General features: G+C 36.3%; 1 protein-coding gene across 2 annotated transcripts in view; it reads right to left on the bottom strand.

The window, feature by feature from the left end:
• The window catches only part of LOC308223572 (BEN domain-containing protein 5), a gene marked incomplete at both ends in the record, with an annotated part of 972175 nt that overhangs the window by 568743 nt on the left and 382828 nt on the right, over positions 1-20604 (bottom strand). For both annotated transcript variants that reach the window (XM_080622800.1, XM_080622799.1), the window contains one exon: positions 17035-17251. In XM_080622800.1, coding sequence (XP_080478926.1) covers positions 17035-17251 — 217 coding nt within the window. The remainder of the gene's footprint in view (positions 1-17034; positions 17252-20604) is intronic.

Raw genomic sequence — 20604 nt, 5'->3', positions numbered from 1 at the left:
GCCATATATGAGATGGCAAGTACAAGAAATTAAGACTACTTCTAGAGATAATTCTCAGCTAAGATTTTGTGATAACAGTCTTATCATACTTTGATAAGTCTTTTTCCTGGAAAAAAGATTACAGCACAATCTCTTAAGTGTTGAAAAGTTTCTTGGGCAAAGAAAGCTGTTACAACAGTTTGTGGAATAAAAAATTGCTCTGAACCTAAGGAGATAAAATAATTTCCCTAGAGGAAAAAAAGTAATCAATAACTTACCTGAAGAGAGAGTACTGAGTGATCACATTTTAAAATGTAACAATCATTTATCTGAGAATTACAAAATGTGTCATAACCGAAGCTAGTCATGACAAAGAAATTACACATAGGACAAGTACAAGTACGGAAGAGCAGAATCAGATCTGCAGGAATACAAAGGCTTAAGAAGATGGGAACAGTAGACAGGAAAATCAATTTATTGCATGATAGATAGTCATATGCAAAACAGCATGAGCAAAACAATCCAAATGTGAAGGGTGGGGCTGTGAAGGGGATCACACCATTAAGCATCAAAGTGTATATTTCATCATTCTAGTCTAAAATTCCTGTGCAAATATTAACAGAACTACAAGGAAAAAAAAAAAAAAACAAATCAACAACCCAACAAGCTACAAAGCATGCCAGTGTTCTGCTAAAAATATACCCAACAAATCCAGAAATGCAACTGTAAGTCAAAATTCCTGACTCTAACTTCACTGTCTAACCACTAACCCTAAATGTAGAAGAACTTCAGGCACACAGAAAACCAGAATGTAGAATGTAGAGATGGGTTTCAATTTGCCTCTTAAACAACTTTAAATAAACACAAGTTACAGAAAGAAGCATGCAAACAATTTATACCAATCCTTAAAAAAAAAAAGTCTTTGAAAGAGTTAATGTAACATATAACTGTCACTATATGGGTTTCACACAGAGGATGTGATACAGCAGTTTATTCAGCCTAAAGGTAAGACAAGACATGATCACAGTGAATAAAAGGAGTATATTGAGGCTGGGTGGGAAAAAGACAGAAAAAAAGTGTTTTGGAAGGATTATTTTTTAATAAATAAAATTTATTAGATATTGAAATTTGAAGTAATGGTTTCCTTTTTTTTAAAAAAATCTAACACTAAAAAAGCATAAAAACTTTATCTAAAAAATGCAATCAGTAAGTGACTGCAAAAGTAACAGTGCCTGCCAAGAGCACTGATAACTAAAGAAATATATTGGTAGTTTGGCTTACTCAGCAAGTGCTAAATCCCTTTAGGAATCTTTCTGGGTAGAATATGCATTTTTAACAAATAAAAAAGAAAATAAAAGTCAATTCACAAAAACAATGTCCTAAGGTTTTCTCCAGCTCTGAAATACAAGCATGTGATCTTAGCCTATGTTCTTTTTCACTCACATAGACTGTACAGCAACGAAACACAACAAACTTTAACAGAGCTCTCTGAATTTATGTATGTAAAAATAACATTTATATCATCACCTATGTAAAGGAATTAGCTGCCAACAAAACAACTGGTGGATACTTCCAGTGTGCCACCACAGGAACACGCAGATTGTTGCCAATCTATGCAATAATTTACTTTTATGTCTGCCACAAACATATCATCTCAAATACAAACATTTTTGTATGTTGGACCAAAATACCATTTGCCATAGCTTATTGTCCATCCCATTCCAATTTATATGCCATGCAATTAACAAAACTTGTTTATCTCCAGAGCCTATATGCAGTATGTTGGACTTGCAAAATGAAATAGGAAATAGTGGCAAAGCATGTTTCTGCTTTTGCTGATTTTCAGCATAAATGTTTCATCCTCTCTTAATAGTTGCCTAAACATCAACGTGCTACAATCAACTTCCTGCTAGTTAGTTAAGATTCTTGCTCACTTGGCCTTTCTTCTCTAAACACAGCACTCTCATGGTGCTATTGATCAGTGACTAATAAAAAGCCTGGATGAAACCCCTTTTTCTTCCCTTTCTTTTTTGTTATTGACATTTTTTTTAAAAGGTCTTTTCATCTCCTCCTCTACCAGGGAAACATTACTTGATAGAAATATAAGAATAATGAATCTAAAGCTGTTCAACACCAAACTATCTAGAAATGGGAAAGATCCCTTAAGGATTTCAGCTTCCTGCATTTAAGTGAGGCAGCACACACATGCTCCAATTACTTTCTCAGTTACATGGCTAACTCAAGGAAATTCCATTCCAGTCAATAGCACTTCCACAAATTATGTGCCACTGGGAATAACAGAAACAATTGACCCACTTCTTTGTCATAAAAAAAACCCTCATGAATGATAGATGGAACATCAAAATATTAAATATATTTGTATAGTTTAAGATTTATAGCCTCATACCGGTCCTGAAGTGTGCATTTCCAAGCAGTTTACGCTATTTATCAGGAGATTTTAATTTCAGCAGAACTTCTGAAAACCATTCAAAACTATTTTGACCCACTTCTCTGGTCAACCCTCCGAACTCAGGAGTACCCGTGGTAGCTGAAAACAGCACCATGTATATTTAGCCTGCAGTATTATATAACCTGTCTGTTAAGAAATGCAAGACACAAAGTAAAGTCATGTAACCCAACTGAAACAGTTCGTACTGGAGGTTGATTTCCCTTGGGAACCAAAACATCAAGTAAGAAACTGAACCAGTTAAATATAACCTTTTTAAAGGGCAAAAGAATTCAAAGGTAATCAAGGATTTTTTTTTTTTCCCTCAGAAGGGCATTTTTAATTATATTCCACTTTTATTTATAACAACCCTTTTAATGTTGGTACTACAAAAGAACACAGAAAACCAGCTTTGCTTTATACAACAGGATTCAAACTACATGTGGGTTTTATATGCAAAACATCTTCCACACAAGCTACATAGTGACAAAGATTCATTTCCCTGAAGAAGCACAGAATGGGTTTTCAAAGCTGTTCATGAGTGTGCAGGCATGTGCCTTTCACCAATATTGTGGGAGACTCAAGAAATCGTTAACTTTTGCTTTGAGAAAATAATAGCAAATGACTACATATGATCTTGCAGTGAGCTCAGAGCTAGTGTTTAATTTCCTTTATTATCCTAGAACACACTTAACATTTTGCTTTAATTTACTCATTCCTGAGGAGACAGAAACAGACTAGTACCTAAATGGATCTTTTCAGCTTCCTTTTCACTGGTTAAGAATGTAGGAGTTAATAAGTAGAAATCATGGGCATGAGCTAAAAAATCATGAACTCAGAAACTACATTTCAAAATTCAACACTGGAGTGACCAAGAGGTTTGTGATTAAGCATTTAAGATCCTACACTATGTGTTCATGCTGTGTTAAGAAAACAACAGAGGGAATGTCAGAGTGGAATCTAGAGGTGCACAAAGCCAATGAGAAGGAAATCTACAAGGGGGAAGAACAGATTTGGGTGGGTCAAGTTCTCTTATGAAAGGTCTAATGGATGCAGTAGAAACACAACATATAGAAATCTGCTTCTTCATATGCTACTGTCTTCTACACATCTACTCTCAGCAGAGAAACCCTGCACATGTGCAAGTGCCAGACAGTATCATCATGTAGTCTGTTGCCCTTGAAGAGTAAACAAAATCTAAAGGACAGTCTTGACACAGTCAGAGATGCTCTCAAATTACACTGCACAGATTAAAAAGAAATAGGATTTTCCCAGGGTGATATTAATTATTGATCTATCCCATTGCTCATGTTGCCCATATATTAGTAAATATTACTGCACAAAAATACGCGTACAAAACTGCCCTACTAAATGTATTCCACAAAGAAAAAAGTTAATTTAATCTCAGAACTAAATGAGAGATGCTATGTTTGAATAGCATCAACATGCAAAATCCCACTGTGGATTCTGCTGTATATACCTGTTTAAACTTTCAGCAGAGAAACCCTGCATACGTGCAAGTGCCAGACAGAGGCAACAGGGCCAGCTATTTATTATCCACAAAAAGGCAATCTGTTGATATACTAAGTAACCAGTATTAGGAGATGCTCTAGTCAAAATGCTGTAGGTTATTAATCACAGCTTTGCGGTTTCTGACAGGATGTTTTGATAAAATAAATCTATTTTAAGTGACTGTAATGAAATACCCATTTTTGAAGGGTTTTTAAGATGTTTTTAAGAAGTTTCAGATCAAAGACTCAGTTAATGTAACCTCCATGCATTAAATATTTAGTACTTCTTCAGTCACTTGAGCACTCAGGCATCTTGACATTGCAAAAGGGGGAGAGAGAAATTGAGTTTAAGTCAGCTTTGCACAGTGGGATTTTCAAGTTTTTATGTTAAAATCCCAGGCATGTAATTTTAATACAAAGGGGTCTATTCTTTTACAACAGTATATGTACCACCCATTAAAAGAATTCTTTATACACCTGCACAGAAGGGAGAACAAATCCCCTATAGATTTATTTCTGTAGAAACTGTTGTGCTGGGATTAACATCATGATTGAACATTATTTGGACTCTGAGCTCTCTGATGGACGAAACCAAACACACACACTTCTTCCAGAACAACTAGGCACTTACAAGGAGCTCAGAATTTTAACAATGGCAACTAGATTTAAGCAAGGGGTTTTTTTTGATATTTGGATTATGTGGCTGTAAGACATCTCCCCTTTCTAGCGTCCTGAATTCCAACGGTTGCTCTTTACTTTCACTTGTCTAAAGGATATACCTGGATGTCTTCAATACAGATCAGGATGAGGGAAATAATGCTATTCTGGTACTTAGTAAAATAGATGTTTTAAATTAATAAACTGCAAATTAATAGGGGTTGGATATGCATTCTGGAAATGCAACACTATATATAAATTCTACAAGTTCTCAAGAATCACTCTCCTTGTGAAAGTTCATTGAGTGTAGTAGGAATTTGCAGATGAGCTGAAGCAGAATGAAGACACTCCTGAGTGCATTTCTTGGCTCACTTGCAGAGGATTATGGACATTAAAATATTAAAAATTGCCTTTGGAACTATTGTCATGAACTATCATTGACCTATATTAGTATCAAGTCTTAGAAACAAGATAAGCATTGTGTATTTCAATCATGTTTAACACAAACAATGTCACATTGAAGTTCTTTGATATTCACAGTTGTGGTAAGGATCTTGTTTTTCAGTCATTGATAATCTATAAAGAAAAGGAATAACCTTAGCTCCAACGTTACTGATGCATGAGGAAAAAAACCCAAACTGTTCTGGGTATCTTTCATTCATCACAGACATTTTCCCAAAGCTTATAGTGGGATTCAAGAAGACTGCACCCTAATTTGAAGTTCAAAAAGATAAATCTGACCTCTGAAGTAATGGTAGCAATACATATTCCCAAATCTGGTAAGCATCATCATTACGCAAGCCTATTTGTCATAAAATGTCTGAATCTTCAGCAAGCACAAAGGCTGTATGTCATCATAGGCTCATCTGTGACACTGAAAGACAAACAGCTACTGACAACATCTACATGTATCTTATGGTAACTGGATGACCTCATCTATTTTTCTCAAAGACTTATGTCCAGTTTGTTCCTGTTTTTTCTCTTTGCCATGGCTCTGAAGCGCCTGTTTTCTCTCCCATATTAAATTATATAAACCCAAGGTGCAGGAAGGAGCAGAGTTTGTATTTACCTGTATTTCTCTGGGAAAATGAAAAATCTGAGATTTCAGAGACCACAGCTATTCTCCTTCATTATTGTCATAGCAACAAATGATCTTGAAGTACTGTATGCAACATCTATAGCCATTTGTACTATAGCTCTAGCTGCTAACTTGTTTTTGTTAATGGCCAGCATAAACTAGTTTCTCTACTCTCTGCAATTTAATTGATGAACCACAAAACAAATGGTTATAGTTAATAAAATTATATTTTGCCATCTGTGTCCAGTAATGAGAAAATCTGAATTATAGGAATGAAAAAGAATGAAGTTTTCTGCCAAACAGATCAATGCATCCCACCTCTTTGTCAGCATTAAATTGTTATCTGTTGCCATGCATTTCTCTCATTGGTTGCCATGGCTAATGAGAATTTCAGCCAAGATGGACATATAAGAGTTCTGTTTGACCATGAGGAATGTAATACTATATTTTTTTATCTTTCTACAAATCTGTGTGGTATGAGTCTACAATGTTACTTGGTTTGAGTGCATCCAAGTCTCATTTAAGAAAGGACAATTTTGTTCACCTCTGCAGTGTTATTTGTTGTTACAAAATCTTATTTCTATAAAAGAAATCTAGAGGATATGTGCAGTTTTATTCCTAAAGCTCTGAAGGATTTCAAAATCAGCTGGAGCTGAAGGCAAATATGGTCCTGCCCCAGTATCTTGTGAGAATGATTACAACAGCAGAAAAAAGTACACCTTTGAAACACATATTCTTTTTTCCTGAGTTAACATTCTGAGCAGTTTGTTACTTTTGCATAGAGGATATATCCTGTCTAAACTCTTCATAAAGATGAAGGTGCCACCACAATTTAAAAAATAAAAAGCTTAAATTATAAGTTGTCTGGGACCCTACAATTTCATTTATTCCTGTAAGAACAGATGGTTCTCACAAAGAAGATCCCAAAGTACTTTATGTTGATGACTTGATTGCCCATAGCATGCTAAAGACCTAGACCATTTCCATAAGCTTTAGAGAGGACAGTCTACAGGCAATATGGAGATTGTGCACTTCCACTCACTGTAGATTCAAAGAACAGTACAAACACTCAAAGAAGAGGTGATGCTTTTGAGTACCTTGTTGGTGATTTTGAAATATTCATTGTTTTGATATCTATGTCCAGGTCTAAGACAAATCTTGATGGGACTATCTGTGGTGCCAAAATATCTCCTATTTTTCCAATACTACTATCAACCTCTGGATTTGTCTTCATTCGTTAATCTCTAAAATGCCCTTAATCAGTCTTGTCTGACATTCCTATAAATTTTCCATCATGCATAACACCTTAAAGACTATTTTCATTCTCAGAAGGCAAATAAGAAACATAGACTTGAGGTCTTGCATGAGCTGTGCAAAATTGCAGACTCCATTTCTAGTTATTTTCTCGACCACCATGCACAATACTTTGAAGAGTTCAGCAGTCATAAATAGGCCTGGTTTCCAAAACATTAAACTTCTTCTTAGTGTGCAACTGTCAAAATCTGGGCTTCAGTTTCTTATATCAGGACTTCTGGAGGAAGAAGTTTGTATATTCAGCTTATCAAAGCTTTATGTGAAAATGCTGTGTGAGTGTCTCAACATGGCAGATTTGGTGCACTGTCCATGGTCCTGACCGCAATTTGCTGTCTGGATTCCAAAGTGAAAATCCATATGAACTAACTCTGTTTAGTACAAATAATCTCAGCAAATGAACCCCTAAAGGATTCTCCACAGAATGCTTCTAAATGAGCCACATTTCTGCAATGGCCTCCTTCCCTATAAAATAACACTACAGTCAGAAGAATGTCACGAACCTTAACTCAGTGACATTTAGCAGTATTTTGGAGGCTGTCAGACCAAAAGTTCCATAAAACCCTAGATTATCTTTAACAATAGGCATAACACTTTCCCTCATTCCATGCTGCAGAACAGTGCAGCGTTCATAAATGCGTAGAAGACTAGTTATTATTTTAAGTTCAAGTAACTTAGGTTTAAAAAACCCCAACACCTTTAAGAATATGTAGCTGTTATTAATAAACTAAGAGGATGATTAAAAAATATCATAATGGATATTAATGCCTTATTATAATTCACCTCAATGCAGAAAATCTAAATGGAAAAGAAGTATATGTATTATAAAATCCTGAATTCTTTAGATTTTGAGAAAGTAGCAATCCGCATAAAATTTAACTAATTAAGACTAAGTGCAAAATTAGATGCAATTTATGAGAAATTCAAAATAAATGGGAGAAAATTTACATCTGAAACTTATTTTTCTTGCGTGCATACTTGTAAAAAATCCTGAAATTGATGGTATCTCTCCTTTGTCTTCCTCCATGTTACACATTTATTAGAACAGCAGATAAAGTAGCTCAGAAAACCAAACACTTTCTGTAGAAAGGTACATCCACAATTCTAGAGAATTCTGAGTGAAAACTTTTCACTGTGGGCCTAGGGCTCTTTTTTTTTTTTTTTTTCATTGAAAATGTCATGTAACTGAGACCTTTTCCATCTGTGTTCATTTTCTCAGATTGTTCTCTGCTGCCACAGTATGGTGCTCAGCTGCTGTTTGAAAACATGAAAAAGAGGATCTTTATCAGCGAACGCAGTTCTTTTCATGTACCAGTATGATTGTTTGCCATGTAGAGATCTCTTTTAAAGAGTATTAAAAAAAGCTTTAAGTTGTATCTTGTACTTCCTAAGAAGTGAAAAACCAGTTTTCAATTAAGTACCTACTGCTTTACGTTAAAAGGCTTGTGTCTCCTCATGTTATTTGTATGCCATCTTGTCTTCAAAACAAAGATAAATATTGCTTTCAGTATTTGTGGATAATTGCAGCACTTCAACAGGAGCTACCATTTTCTAGAAATATGTTCTTTTTTTAGTACTATTATGATCTTCTAAAATGAAATACATTTGAATTTAACATGTCTTAAAATAAGGACGGCACTATCTTCGCTTACATACAAGTTTGATGTCCTTCATTGAACTATCCTTTGATTCAAAAATACTTTCCTCAGTGCAGGAATGTAAGGGCCATTAAAACCACACTGCAATCAAGAACAGATCACAAGCCACATACAGTATCTCCCAGGTATGCTTACTATAAATCTATTACATTGTCGTAAGCCTCAGTTCTTCTCTGCAAGTATATATGTACAAATACGTGGGGTCAACAGTAAGGATGCACTTAGCCAGCTTGGGCTACCTGAACCGCACCTTTTTGCTCTACATTATCTAATAATATGCATCAAAATATTTTCTTTTTCTTTATTTTCTCATTCCTATGTGATACAAAGATATATCCCAGATTCCCTTCTAATATACAAGCTGAAGTTTTTTCAAGCCAGCTTTCAGCTTTCAAAGCTTAAGGACAACAGAGATAAAGTCCTACTGAACATGTGCATGGCAAGAACAAAGAACTCCAGGATCATCATGGATCTCATGCAGAAGGCCTCAAGTGCACACCTTACACATATACCACAAACAAAACAAAACATCCCCAACAAAACCAAAAAACTGCTGAGTGATGGTGGGATTCACTTTGCACACAAGCATTCAGCATGTCTGAAGAGAACTGTAAAAAGAGCTACAGAATGCATTACCTGAACCAGCTTCTCCTACCAAGCATGGACAGGCAACGATATATCCAAAACTGAGGTGACAGAAAAATAAATGCTTCTTTAAATGAAACTTGAGACTTGAGTTGTTTCTGTATTACATATTACATATATACCATTACAAGATGAAAGACTAATCTAAAGGAGGGAAGTATGTACAAACTTCAACCCCGATTGTGACAAGCATTTTTGTTTATTTTTGAACATTTTATTAGTGGCATTAAGTTCAAAGTGGGAGTACATGGCATGCAGTCTTACACAAAAATCTTCAAAATCCTGTCCAGTAGGAATATCATAACTCTGGAAAGTTATTTGAAACTATATCCATCTCTTTGTGAGCTTGTTTTATTCTTACACTACAAAGAGTGAACGAAGTCACTGGCCAAATCCATTGGCTACCAATAATTGGCAAGTAAATTCTTTCCATACCCTACAAACAGATCTCTTAATCTAGCTGTCAGTGTTCTGCAGGTAAAGGTTAGACAAGCAAGCCCCTGGGAGTTTACTAAAACAAACATTTGAAAATAACTGTAATATAACTCAACCAATAGCCAGATCTATTTACATACATATGAGACTGAAAACATCATTACTTCTCTTTACTTTGTAAGTAGGCTTAGCTGGAAATACTGAGAATTTGGGCTTAAAGTCTAGGATATTTCTTTTTCCTTGTAGTCATATTGTTATAGCAGTAGCACAGGATAACAGGAAAACATTAGGGCACCAGGCCTTGACCTTGCAAAGTGTTGATTGTTCTGACTTTGGAGATTAAAGGCATTTTTACACATATCTAACTTGATGCCATGAACTGTGCCAGTGACTTCAACAGGACTATTTAACATGCTTAAGTTTAAATCTATGCTTAAGTGTTTTGCTGGGTCAGAGCCACAATGCTCAGTCTATACAAATTATGAGAACAGAATTTTGCCTAAGGTACTTAGAGATTCTGATACATTATATTTACATTATGTAGCTAGTATGAAGCTAAATCAATAAATAGCCCTTTTCTTTGTTAAATTAAAAAGCATAAATCCAAATCATTTGAACTGAGCAAACTTTAAAATTGTTAGATAAACCCCCAATCCCAATGTCTCAGCCCTACAGGTAACAAGGGCCAAGCTAACCATCTTCTGGGTGTACAGCCAAAGAACACAGATTAAAACACAACTCCAGCCCTGCAGATGCATTACACAGTCACCACTCAGGAGATCTAAATAGAAACCAACTCAAATATAGTCAAAATCCCAGCAGAGTCAATGCAGTAAAGTGCTACGGGGCAAATGTAGCTAATAGCTCCACATAGCACGATTTCCCCTACATGCAAGTACACTCAGCATCACTATCAACATGGTAATTATTGCTTAATGCTGTGATACAAAAGAGGGAAAACAAATTTCTGTAAATGGAAATGAAAGAAGAATGAATGCATTGTAGTGCTTTCACAGGCTTCTAAGGGCCATACACATCTTCAAAATATCTGCATATCCTTCAGGGCAACTAGGCAAATTTTAAAAACATTAAAAGCTTGGCATTGGTGTATATACAGGACCTCAGACTTGCTTGATTGAATTATATTAATTGGTTGTACTACGTTATTTCCTAAGAACCAACCAAAAAAGAAGTCCTAGTGAGCAAGGCTCTAAACACAGAACATGAAATAGGTGCTTCCTCTTCCCGAAAGCATAGGGTGCAGTAACTAAAGCCAGCTGCCCAGATGTGAGGGTTGAACTTACCGTGTGGACAAAACTTTGTTTCCTATTGAGATTACACCTATCACACTGAGCTGTGTGGCTCCCAACCAAGCAACTGAGGACAGGAACATGTAGACTCTGCCTCTTACCTAAATTTTGTTATTGCTGTGAAATGAGAATTCAGACCTTGAAATGCCTTCCTGCACTTGGGTGTTATTTCAAGTATGCCAGGACAATTGACTGGACCATTAATGTTTCCTCTCCAGCTTGAAGCCTGGACAAACCACATATTATGCAACTTCTCTGGAAATGTGGGTGTACTTATCAGGGGATGGAGCAAATAGGAAACACAAAACACATAAGGAAGACTGATCATGGACTGGAATATGAAGTTACATGAAATGGCACTGAGATGGGGATACTGAGTGCAGAAAAGGGAACATGACTACTTTGTGCAGTCCTGGTATTTGAAAGACCTAAGAGATCTTTTGGATTTTCCCTTCTTAACTCAAAGAGGCAAGTGGAATGAATGAAACAGAGCAAAGCAGAATAAGTAACATAAGAGCAGCAAATAAATGTCACAACTCCTTTCTTGTAGCTAGCCTAGGAAAGTATAAACTAAATGAAAAGGGAAGGTTAGATTTGAGGAAAAGAAAGGGCAAGCCAGATGAAGGACAAGTGTGAAGTAAAGGTGAAATGAAGAGCCTGACATGGAAACAGGAAGAGCCATGAAGCAAAAGGCCAAACTGCACAGCGACATAAAGTCCAGCAAGAACTTCAGAAAGGTCATTGACTTTCCAAAGTTTCCCCATGTAGCTATAGGATGAAAGGGTGCAACTTGGGACTTATGGATGAAAACAGTTTGTATAGACTAACACCACCACATACAAATCATTTACTTTCATTCCTTTCAGGAGGTTTTCTTCTTAATAAAGTGGATAATAACCTTTTTTCTGCAGGTCATTTCTTAACCCAATGGATTCTTTCTGTTTATATCTTCTTTTCTGTGAAGTTCCAGCTACAAAACTGACAGAAATTTGAAGCCTTCTTCCCAATTTAAGATTTTTCACTCATAGATAAACAACTTATGCAAATCCTTCTAGAAATCATTTTACTACATGAAACAGTGTTCTTTCTGAAATTTAAGAAATAACCAGCTTGTTAGTACATTTATTACTGTTAGTATTAATTAAATGTTAATACATTTAGTAACCTTGCACAATATTAACAATAAACTATGATTTTATTGAATTTGTTTTTTCTAAAACTACATATTGTTTCCAACTTAAACCAAAGTATTTCTTGTTTTTACCATGAACAGTTGTATATATCCTACAAACAGATGGCAACTTTCAACAGTAACATGGTTTCGCTTATCTTTCCTTGTCTAGGATTCCCACAAGCCAGTTTATCTCCCAGAACTTCCTTTACATTCTAACAAAGAATTTTTCCTTAAAGCTGATGGTATAGAATAGCTCCCTGTTATTTTCCATGTTATTTCTATGATTTTCTGGCTAGCACACTGTGCTATTATACTCTATAAATCATGTTTCATTTCAGAAAGAAATTTTGGTGGTGTTATTTTTAGGTCCAACTCTACTTCTGCTGATATCCAACCTAGCTAAGAAAATACCTGTAGGAACATTCAAAATCTCACATACAGTTTTAGGATAACATCCATATTATGAGTGCTATGGAAACATCAGGACTCTATGAGTAAATGGATACACCACTGAATAAAGAGAATGTGCCCTGAACATATATGTATACATATAGGTGCATTTTTACATTCTACAGCAATAAGACATTTGGTTCACTTTTTAAAGCATTACTTCTATGGCCTTTTTCAGACCAAGTAAATTGACACAAATTTCATTTAGATAACATTTCAACCTAAATGCAGGAAGATCTATTGGAAAGTACAGTATCTGATACCAACATGATTTCAAAGGTTTGATACACCATACTGAAACATTTTTTTTTTTTAAGAAGAACACTTTTCTTTTACAGAACTGTTATTCCCTAATTACATAACCTAATGCTGAACACAGAAATGGGGAATTTACCCTTAGAAAGATTGTCTATTTTCTTTGCTTCATGTTTTAAAATAGTCATAACCTACCAGTTGAAAATGGACCAGTAGGTATCAGTGGAACTGATCAACTTTTTTACTGGGGTACCCAGTCATCTAGATGGTAAATAAGGGATATTTGGTCAATGAACCATCACTGTGACATCTGGTGCACAGTTTCACAGTCTTAGGCCCTCATTCTGATCTCCTTGATGCTTCCATAAATCAGGAGTAACTTACATAAATTAAAAGCACACACCAAAGTGGTGTGGAGTCAGAATAAAGCACTGCACATTCCAAACTGTTTCACTCAGTACCTCACGTCTGATTGAAGTGATTGGCTCACTTATGGAGCTCTACATTAGACATATTGTCTTTTTATTTTAAAATATGAATGTTTAATATTTAATTTAACAGAATTCCATATGCCAGTCTTTGAGTACTGTGGAGGTCCCTTTGAGGCTCGTGACTTGTATGTGCAGTTGCAATTCTCTTCAAGTGCAATTTGGAAGTACCAGTGCCTAATGGGGTGAAAGGAAGTATCTGTCTCCAATTAATCTTGGCTCTCTTTTAAATGAGAGATTAAAATATTGCCAGGCCAACGGTGATTCGTAAAGTGGGCTGTAGGAGTTGAGCCAGCCTCACCAAAACTCATTTAATTTATTATGTGTGGTAGTAGAAATAGTAGTAGAGGTGCAGGTCTCATTGACTGTCCACACAATTCAAATGTGCACAGCTAATTTAGATCACCTGCTTCAAATGACAACACACTCAAAAATTTTGCTAACTCTGAATATGGGTTGTAATGCTACACATAACTATAACTGCACATGAGACTATGTAAGTATTGCAAAATAGGCATATTAAGTGTAAATTGAGCCTGTGCTTACATATCCACAGAAATATTAAAATTATTCCATTATATTATTTCCATTATCTTATGCTGTTTTATATTGCACAATACATGCAGAGATGAGAGACACATTGATAATATGCAAGAAAACTAATTTCACCATTTAAAAAAATGCTCAAAGCTTTTGAACTTATGATCTGTTGGGACAAACCGTAGAAAGTCTGAAGTTACCTAAGGCAAACAATGGCAGAATGAAAATGGGAGTTTAAATGATACCTGGGTGACGATCACAGCTAGCTTGCAGGAGAGACTATTTTCAAGGCCATTTGGCACATCTAGAATGTGGGATAGCTCTCTGAAGTAAAGAGTACAAACATTAAAAGGTCAGAAATAGAACAGCTAAGTTATCCATTGACATTGGCAATGGGAATCTTTGCCATTTGGCTCTGAACCACTTTGCCATTCTGCATCCTAATGACAATTACATGTCCCATACTGATATTTCACTTTCAATTTTCACAGAATTAGTGGAAGTATTTAAGGAGTTAATGGAGGCATAGTACTTTCTTTAGAGAAAATATGAAATTAGATTAGAAATTAGATTGCCTTGAAAACATTACACCCAGTAAAACGTGCACTCAGAAAGCCTTCAGGAGTAATCATCTAGGCATGGTTTCTTGTGACTTGCATTTTACTGTTCCATGACGAAGAAAAATAAAATTTAAAACCCACAAAGACCTGTGGTGAGATTCTGTTCTTTCCAAAAAACACAACTCAAACTTTCATTATCCAGAAGTAAAATTGTTTCAAACCATTCTCCATCTTCACAAACTGCTGTGAAATTCCCCTAGAGTGAACCAAGGATACTGGTGGCTCCATGTAAGCCAGACAGATACGCCACAGCCTTTCCCTAGCGTATTACCTTGCTTCGGTCCTGTGCCCAGCATAAGGGCTTCAGAGTTTATCCTCAGATGGCATCTTTAAGTTACCTTTTGCTGTGCGCTACCAGGGGCATCGCCCCTTCACCAGGAATAGAACTTCTAAGGGCCTCTTTATGCCAATCTGATTCCTCTTACCTTACATAAGGGGCCTGAGCAGGAACAGAGCTCACTTTCTTAGCTCTAAATCTATCCTATATGGCACGCAATTCTCTAAAGTACAGCCAGCTTCTGCTTTTATGAAGAGCTGTGCAGTGAAGGCTGAAGAATCCTGTTTTTCACCATTTAAAGATGTATGATAGCAACAAAGCTCTGTGTTAAAATATTTAACTCACAGAGATCTTATGGAAATTATCTATTCAAGCTCAGCAAAGACATAAAATTACCAAGCTGTTCGAGGACAGTTGTGTGTGGAGAAAAGCCAGAAAAGCTCTGAGATTGCAATGTTACTTACAAAGATTACAGCACGAGCCTGATTCTGAAGCTTTTTATACAGATCAGCATGGTGAGCTGCAAAATGTTACCATATCAATTTCTGCAAAAACTACTCTGTGTGTACATATAGCTATAAAATCAGGACTTACATACAGCATATTTCCTGCCACATTTTGAATGGCATCTGTTTGTTTGGTTTGCTGAATTATGAAAAATAATATTTAGCAACTACTGGCAACACAATGCTAACAAGATTTAAGAGTATAGCTCTGTCTGTCAAAATGCAGATAAAAGACAAATCCTTCTATCTCAGTGTTTTAATCAGTCAGATCAGGGTTTTGATGAATATGCAAATGTGACTGTTTATACACTATTTTCAGTGTGAAAGGAAACAAATTCAGTTTCATTATAGCATTAATGACAGCTCTGTCCTCTAAGATTAATAATTAAAACCCTACACACATTAAGATGATAGTGCTCTTTCCTCCATTCTCTGAAGATTTTACTTTTCTATTTTTTTAATACCCTTTTCCCTTATAATTGTTTGTCCCCCTAATTGGCATGATTAATAATTAATGCCAGCTCACAGATATCTAATAGTCATCTCTAAAACAAGAACAGTATTTAACTGACAAAAGAGTTAAAAACCACTTTCTTTAGTGAATTTTGGTTTCACTTTTTATAAGTGATTGTTTTGCTCCAAGTTTTATGCCATAGGGATCTCAATAGCCTGCTATAATGCTGGCAGTCTTCCATTTATTCCATTGCAAGCTATACATATGATTTTATTCTGATTTTCACAATATACACTGGGATTCTTTTTAAAGCCCCCGCTGCTGGGATCAGCAGCCTTCACAGGAACCACAGCTTTCTTTTTCTCCCACACACACACTGTAAGTTTAGGTCAAATCTCAAAGAAAAGATTAAGACAAGAGGTAAGTGCACTATAAAGTTTGCGAATGTGAAAATAAAACCCCAAACAAACAAAAAAGCAAGCAAATAAAAGAAATCCTTAAACAAACCCACAAGATTTCAGCCATTATTTTTTAATCTGATGATTAATCTGATCTGATGATCTAATTTCTGAGTTGATCTGGGAGCGGCTGAGTCATGCTTGCCAAATCCTCAGGACAGGCAACATTTCAGAGAAAGGTTATAGCAAAGTGAGCAGAAGTTCAGCCTTTACCATTAACCCTCTTTCCTACACCAGAAGAACCATCACATTTCATTTTCATGAGGCCACTAGGATCTATACTGAGACCACTAGACTCCCTTTAATTTCATATCACCAAAGAAAAAAAAAGCAAGCATTTTTAAGATTAAATAAGATGGGCAGTTTGCGTATGCTTAGCATTATTTTGCCAAGAAAAGCTATAATCTAGTTCCAAAGACATGTATTTCCTTCAAAACAGAAAAGCTCTTCCAGAAAGACAAATGGACAGAGTACTCCAAAATCACATTTCTTCAATAAAGCTGTTAAAGTTTCATCTTTTAATGTCTTTCAACATAAACAGATCCTACATGGGAATTTCACATTACCTTGCATATTACAAAGGAAATATTTTATGTGAAATTAAATTAGCATTTGTCTATATTTCACCATTCAGGTACACTACCTCATGTGTCACTGATAGCACTAAAACAAATATGTGCATGTGTGTACATTAGCAGGGATGATGAATTATATTCTGTAAGCATTTACGGGTAGACATTCATAATGAAGCCTGCTAGTTGGCAAGCATGTCTATTACTTACCACGCTGAGCCCTAGCGATTCTCTGCGAAAGTAGTCCATGTTCCTCCTTTGTAGGTTATCAAGATAATGCTGAAGGCGAGTATAGGTGTAGGGGTAGCAGTAAGCAAATTGATAAGTGTCATCCTCTCGGTCAAAGCAAAAAGCAAATGACATGACATAGTTCTTCCTGTGGTCTGGGCAGCGATAGTAATACACATTCTTAGAGGGAATTCTTTGCCTAAAAGACAGAAACAACATATATATACATTAACATATATATACATTAACATATACATATATTGACATAAGAAATCTGAACAAGAATGTTATGTGAGACTCAAATTTCCTCTATTCAAATGAAGTGGAACAGCTTGAACATCTCAGGACCTGGCGAGCAGATCCCAGAGCCTGCATTTCACTCATACAGACAACCTCCATGCCAGGGGCCTGTGCATGGCACAGCTAATGTGCCAGTGCACCAGTCTTCACAGGGACTGCAGCTCTTTCCAGGTGCCGAAACTGGCAGACACCGTAGCAGGAGCTAATATCACACAACTGAAGAAACCCACCCCCATAAAAAGAAAGCGATGCACTGCCAGCTAAACTATCCTCTATTTTGCTATCAAGCTGATGTAGACTCATACTACTACATACGCTTCAGCCAAACCTCTGGCTGGAGCGTGGCTACATCCTTTGATACAGATCTAATACATCAGCACAAGGGATGAGGCATAATTAATGAAGGAATGTTAGTATAAGGCTACATTGACAGAACTGTTACTGAAATTCAGGACATCTTTATATTTTTATTATCCTTAACAGTCAGGGGATATATCAGTGCCTAGCCAGTGAGTAGAAGAAAAGATGAATTCTTGAGGTAGGGAAAAAAACCCACACCCAGACAAAAAGGTATGGAAAATAACACAGTCCTAAATTACAAAGCAAAGGAGAAAAGGGTATTTGGTACTGCTCCAAGTTGGATTGCTGCCCTTCTCGAGAGTTCTGGCTTATCTGATGAGATAAAAATGAATATACATGATGGTAAATCATTACAACAAAGACATTTCTGGCAACGTTATGATGTTGGTACCTGTTTAAGTAATAACCACGGTCTGCATGCGACCTTTCACCGAACTTCAATTGTTCTGTCTCAGCATAAATGAGTAATATTTCGGAGGTAGATCAAAATCTTTTTCTGCAGACTAGAGATGTTCAATATTTCTATATGCACCCTTAATTTTATTAATGGATTTTTTTAGCTTTATTTAGACAGAAGATTCTCTAGTCATACCATGTACTTGTAATTTGATGAAACTAACTTAACAGTCATGTTTGACAACAAAACACTATGGTCCTGCAGACTCTAACTGATTCAATTACACAACATTATAAACTGGTCTTTAATGATTGGAGCAGATCTCAGCTAAACTAGGATCATGGTGAGGGAAAATGTAATAAGATTTACAGACATAGCAGTAGTAATGGGCCTCTGTATAATAGTTCCGAGAAGCTGGTCTACTGCAGAGCATCAGTTTTGGCCTTTCATTGCTAATATGAAATGGAGAACAAAACCTTCTCATTATGCCAAAGTATGTGTTTGCCAATTAGCAGCAGCTAAGGAGTCTGATCAGCAAGACTCAGGATCTACAAAGAGAAACAGAAAGGAATTGAGATGTTCTTGGAAAGGTACAATAAAGAGCCAGTGATGCAGTTAATTAGACTTCAAAAAATAATTTATTTGCCCACATTTTTGCCTTGGTTCTTGAACATTTGGAGTTTCAAGAATTTACTTCATCATTATATCTGGCCAGCAGTCTGCCCAGGTGGCCAAGAAGGCCAACAGCATCTTGGCTTGTATCAGACATAGTGTGACAGGGATAAGGCAGTAATCGTCCCCCTGTACTCAGCACTGGTGAGGCTGCACCTCAAATATTGTGTTCAGTTCTGGGCCCCTCAATATAAGAAAGACATTGAGGTGCTGGAGTGGGTCCAGAAAAGGGTAACAAAGCTGATGAAGGGCCCGGAGAACAATTCAGATAAGGAATGGATGAGGGAACTGGGGTTTAGCCTGGAGACAAAACAGCTCAGGTGAGACCTTCTTGCTCTCTGCAACTACCTGAAATGAGGTTGCAATGAGGTGGGGGTCAGTCTCTTCTCCCAAGTAACAAATGATAGGACAAGAAGAAATGGCCTCAAGTTCTGCTGGGGAAGGTTTAGATTGGATATTAGGAAAAGTTTCTCCCTCAAAAGGGTTGTCAAGCTGCCCAGGGAGGTATTTAAAAGACGCAGATGCAGTGCTTGGAGACATGGTTTAGTGACGTGCTTGGCCATGCTATAATTCTATAAATTTTGGTTAAATAAGGAACTTGCTTATGACTAAGACCTAAAAATTACTTTTTAAGGCACAGATATGAAGGACAGAGAAACAATTTTTTTAATTTTTTTTAAAAGTATCAGAAAGGGAAAAATGCCACCAGCTGTTCGCATGCAGTGCACTAACCTAATAGGTTTCTCCAGTATCTTAACATATTTCTGTCATTCACCCTTACTCTGGAGTGCTATAGGACATCCCTCATTTGATCTCAAATCAAGCAGATGATATGGCAGTGGGTAAATGTATTCTAGCTCCCAGTCCTCAAACCGTAATGCAAGTTTAAGCAGCATGTTGCTGAGTTGTTGAACTTTATTTGTTTCCAAATTAGCATGGGAGAAATAATAAAGGACAAGCCTTGCTTTATGTTATAAAAATTTCATGTAAAATGAGACCAATAGGAGGAAAATCAGGATTTCAGAAAGGCTAATGCTAATTGAAATTCATCTGCTGATAATTAATGTTTAAATGACACATAGCTCTCCTTGGTTCAATAACTTTCTACTTTTAAGCAAGTTGAAGACAACTTTGTTAATGCATTAAAGGCACTTTTGATATTTCATTCCCTTTCCCCTTCATTATAGAAGCTAAGCATCTGTTTTATTATCCACTTTGACACATCACTTTATGGCTGCATTTGGCTATTATGGCTAATCTTGATGTCTAGGACATCTGGTATTGACATTTCACTATCTGGTGTCTGACACAACAGCAGAAACCATCCTCAGTTCCTAGGTTTACATTCACCCTCTCAGGGCAGAAAGTGCCCAAACTCTTAATTCAAACCGTATCTTCCAAAATAATTATAATAGTTCTCCTGTCACTGCTAATCTATTTTTATCTCTCCTAGCACTTTGTCACTGCTAATCTATTTGTGAGTCATATAGAGAAAGAGAGTTAGCGTTTAGATACCAACAACACATCTTTACACACAGGAGCCTAATCAGATTGAGATCTTATCAGGGAATTAAAGGAGAAAAGGAAAAAAGGGAAAGAAAAAGAAAGAAGAGAGACACAGTGTTAGATATCACCAACTGAGTTTTTGATAATGAAAAGACATTGCTCAGTTCTTGAATTAACCTTTGTGTCCTAGATGCACTATTGTTTACTCTTTCCCTTTTTTGTTCTATGCCTTCTGGAAAAGGACACCCACACACTGTGGCAGCAGCTGCTCCTATTAATTTAAAGCTATTACAAAAATTAAAATTAAACCCAATTAC

Source organism: Psittacula echo (genome assembly GCF_963264785.1).
Source record: "Psittacula echo genome assembly, chromosome: 7".
NCBI classification, from domain to species: Eukaryota; Metazoa; Chordata; class Aves; order Psittaciformes; family Psittacidae; genus Psittacula; species Psittacula echo.
Note: the sequence above shows the minus strand (reverse complement) of the source record. Positions and strands in the feature narration are given on the sequence as shown.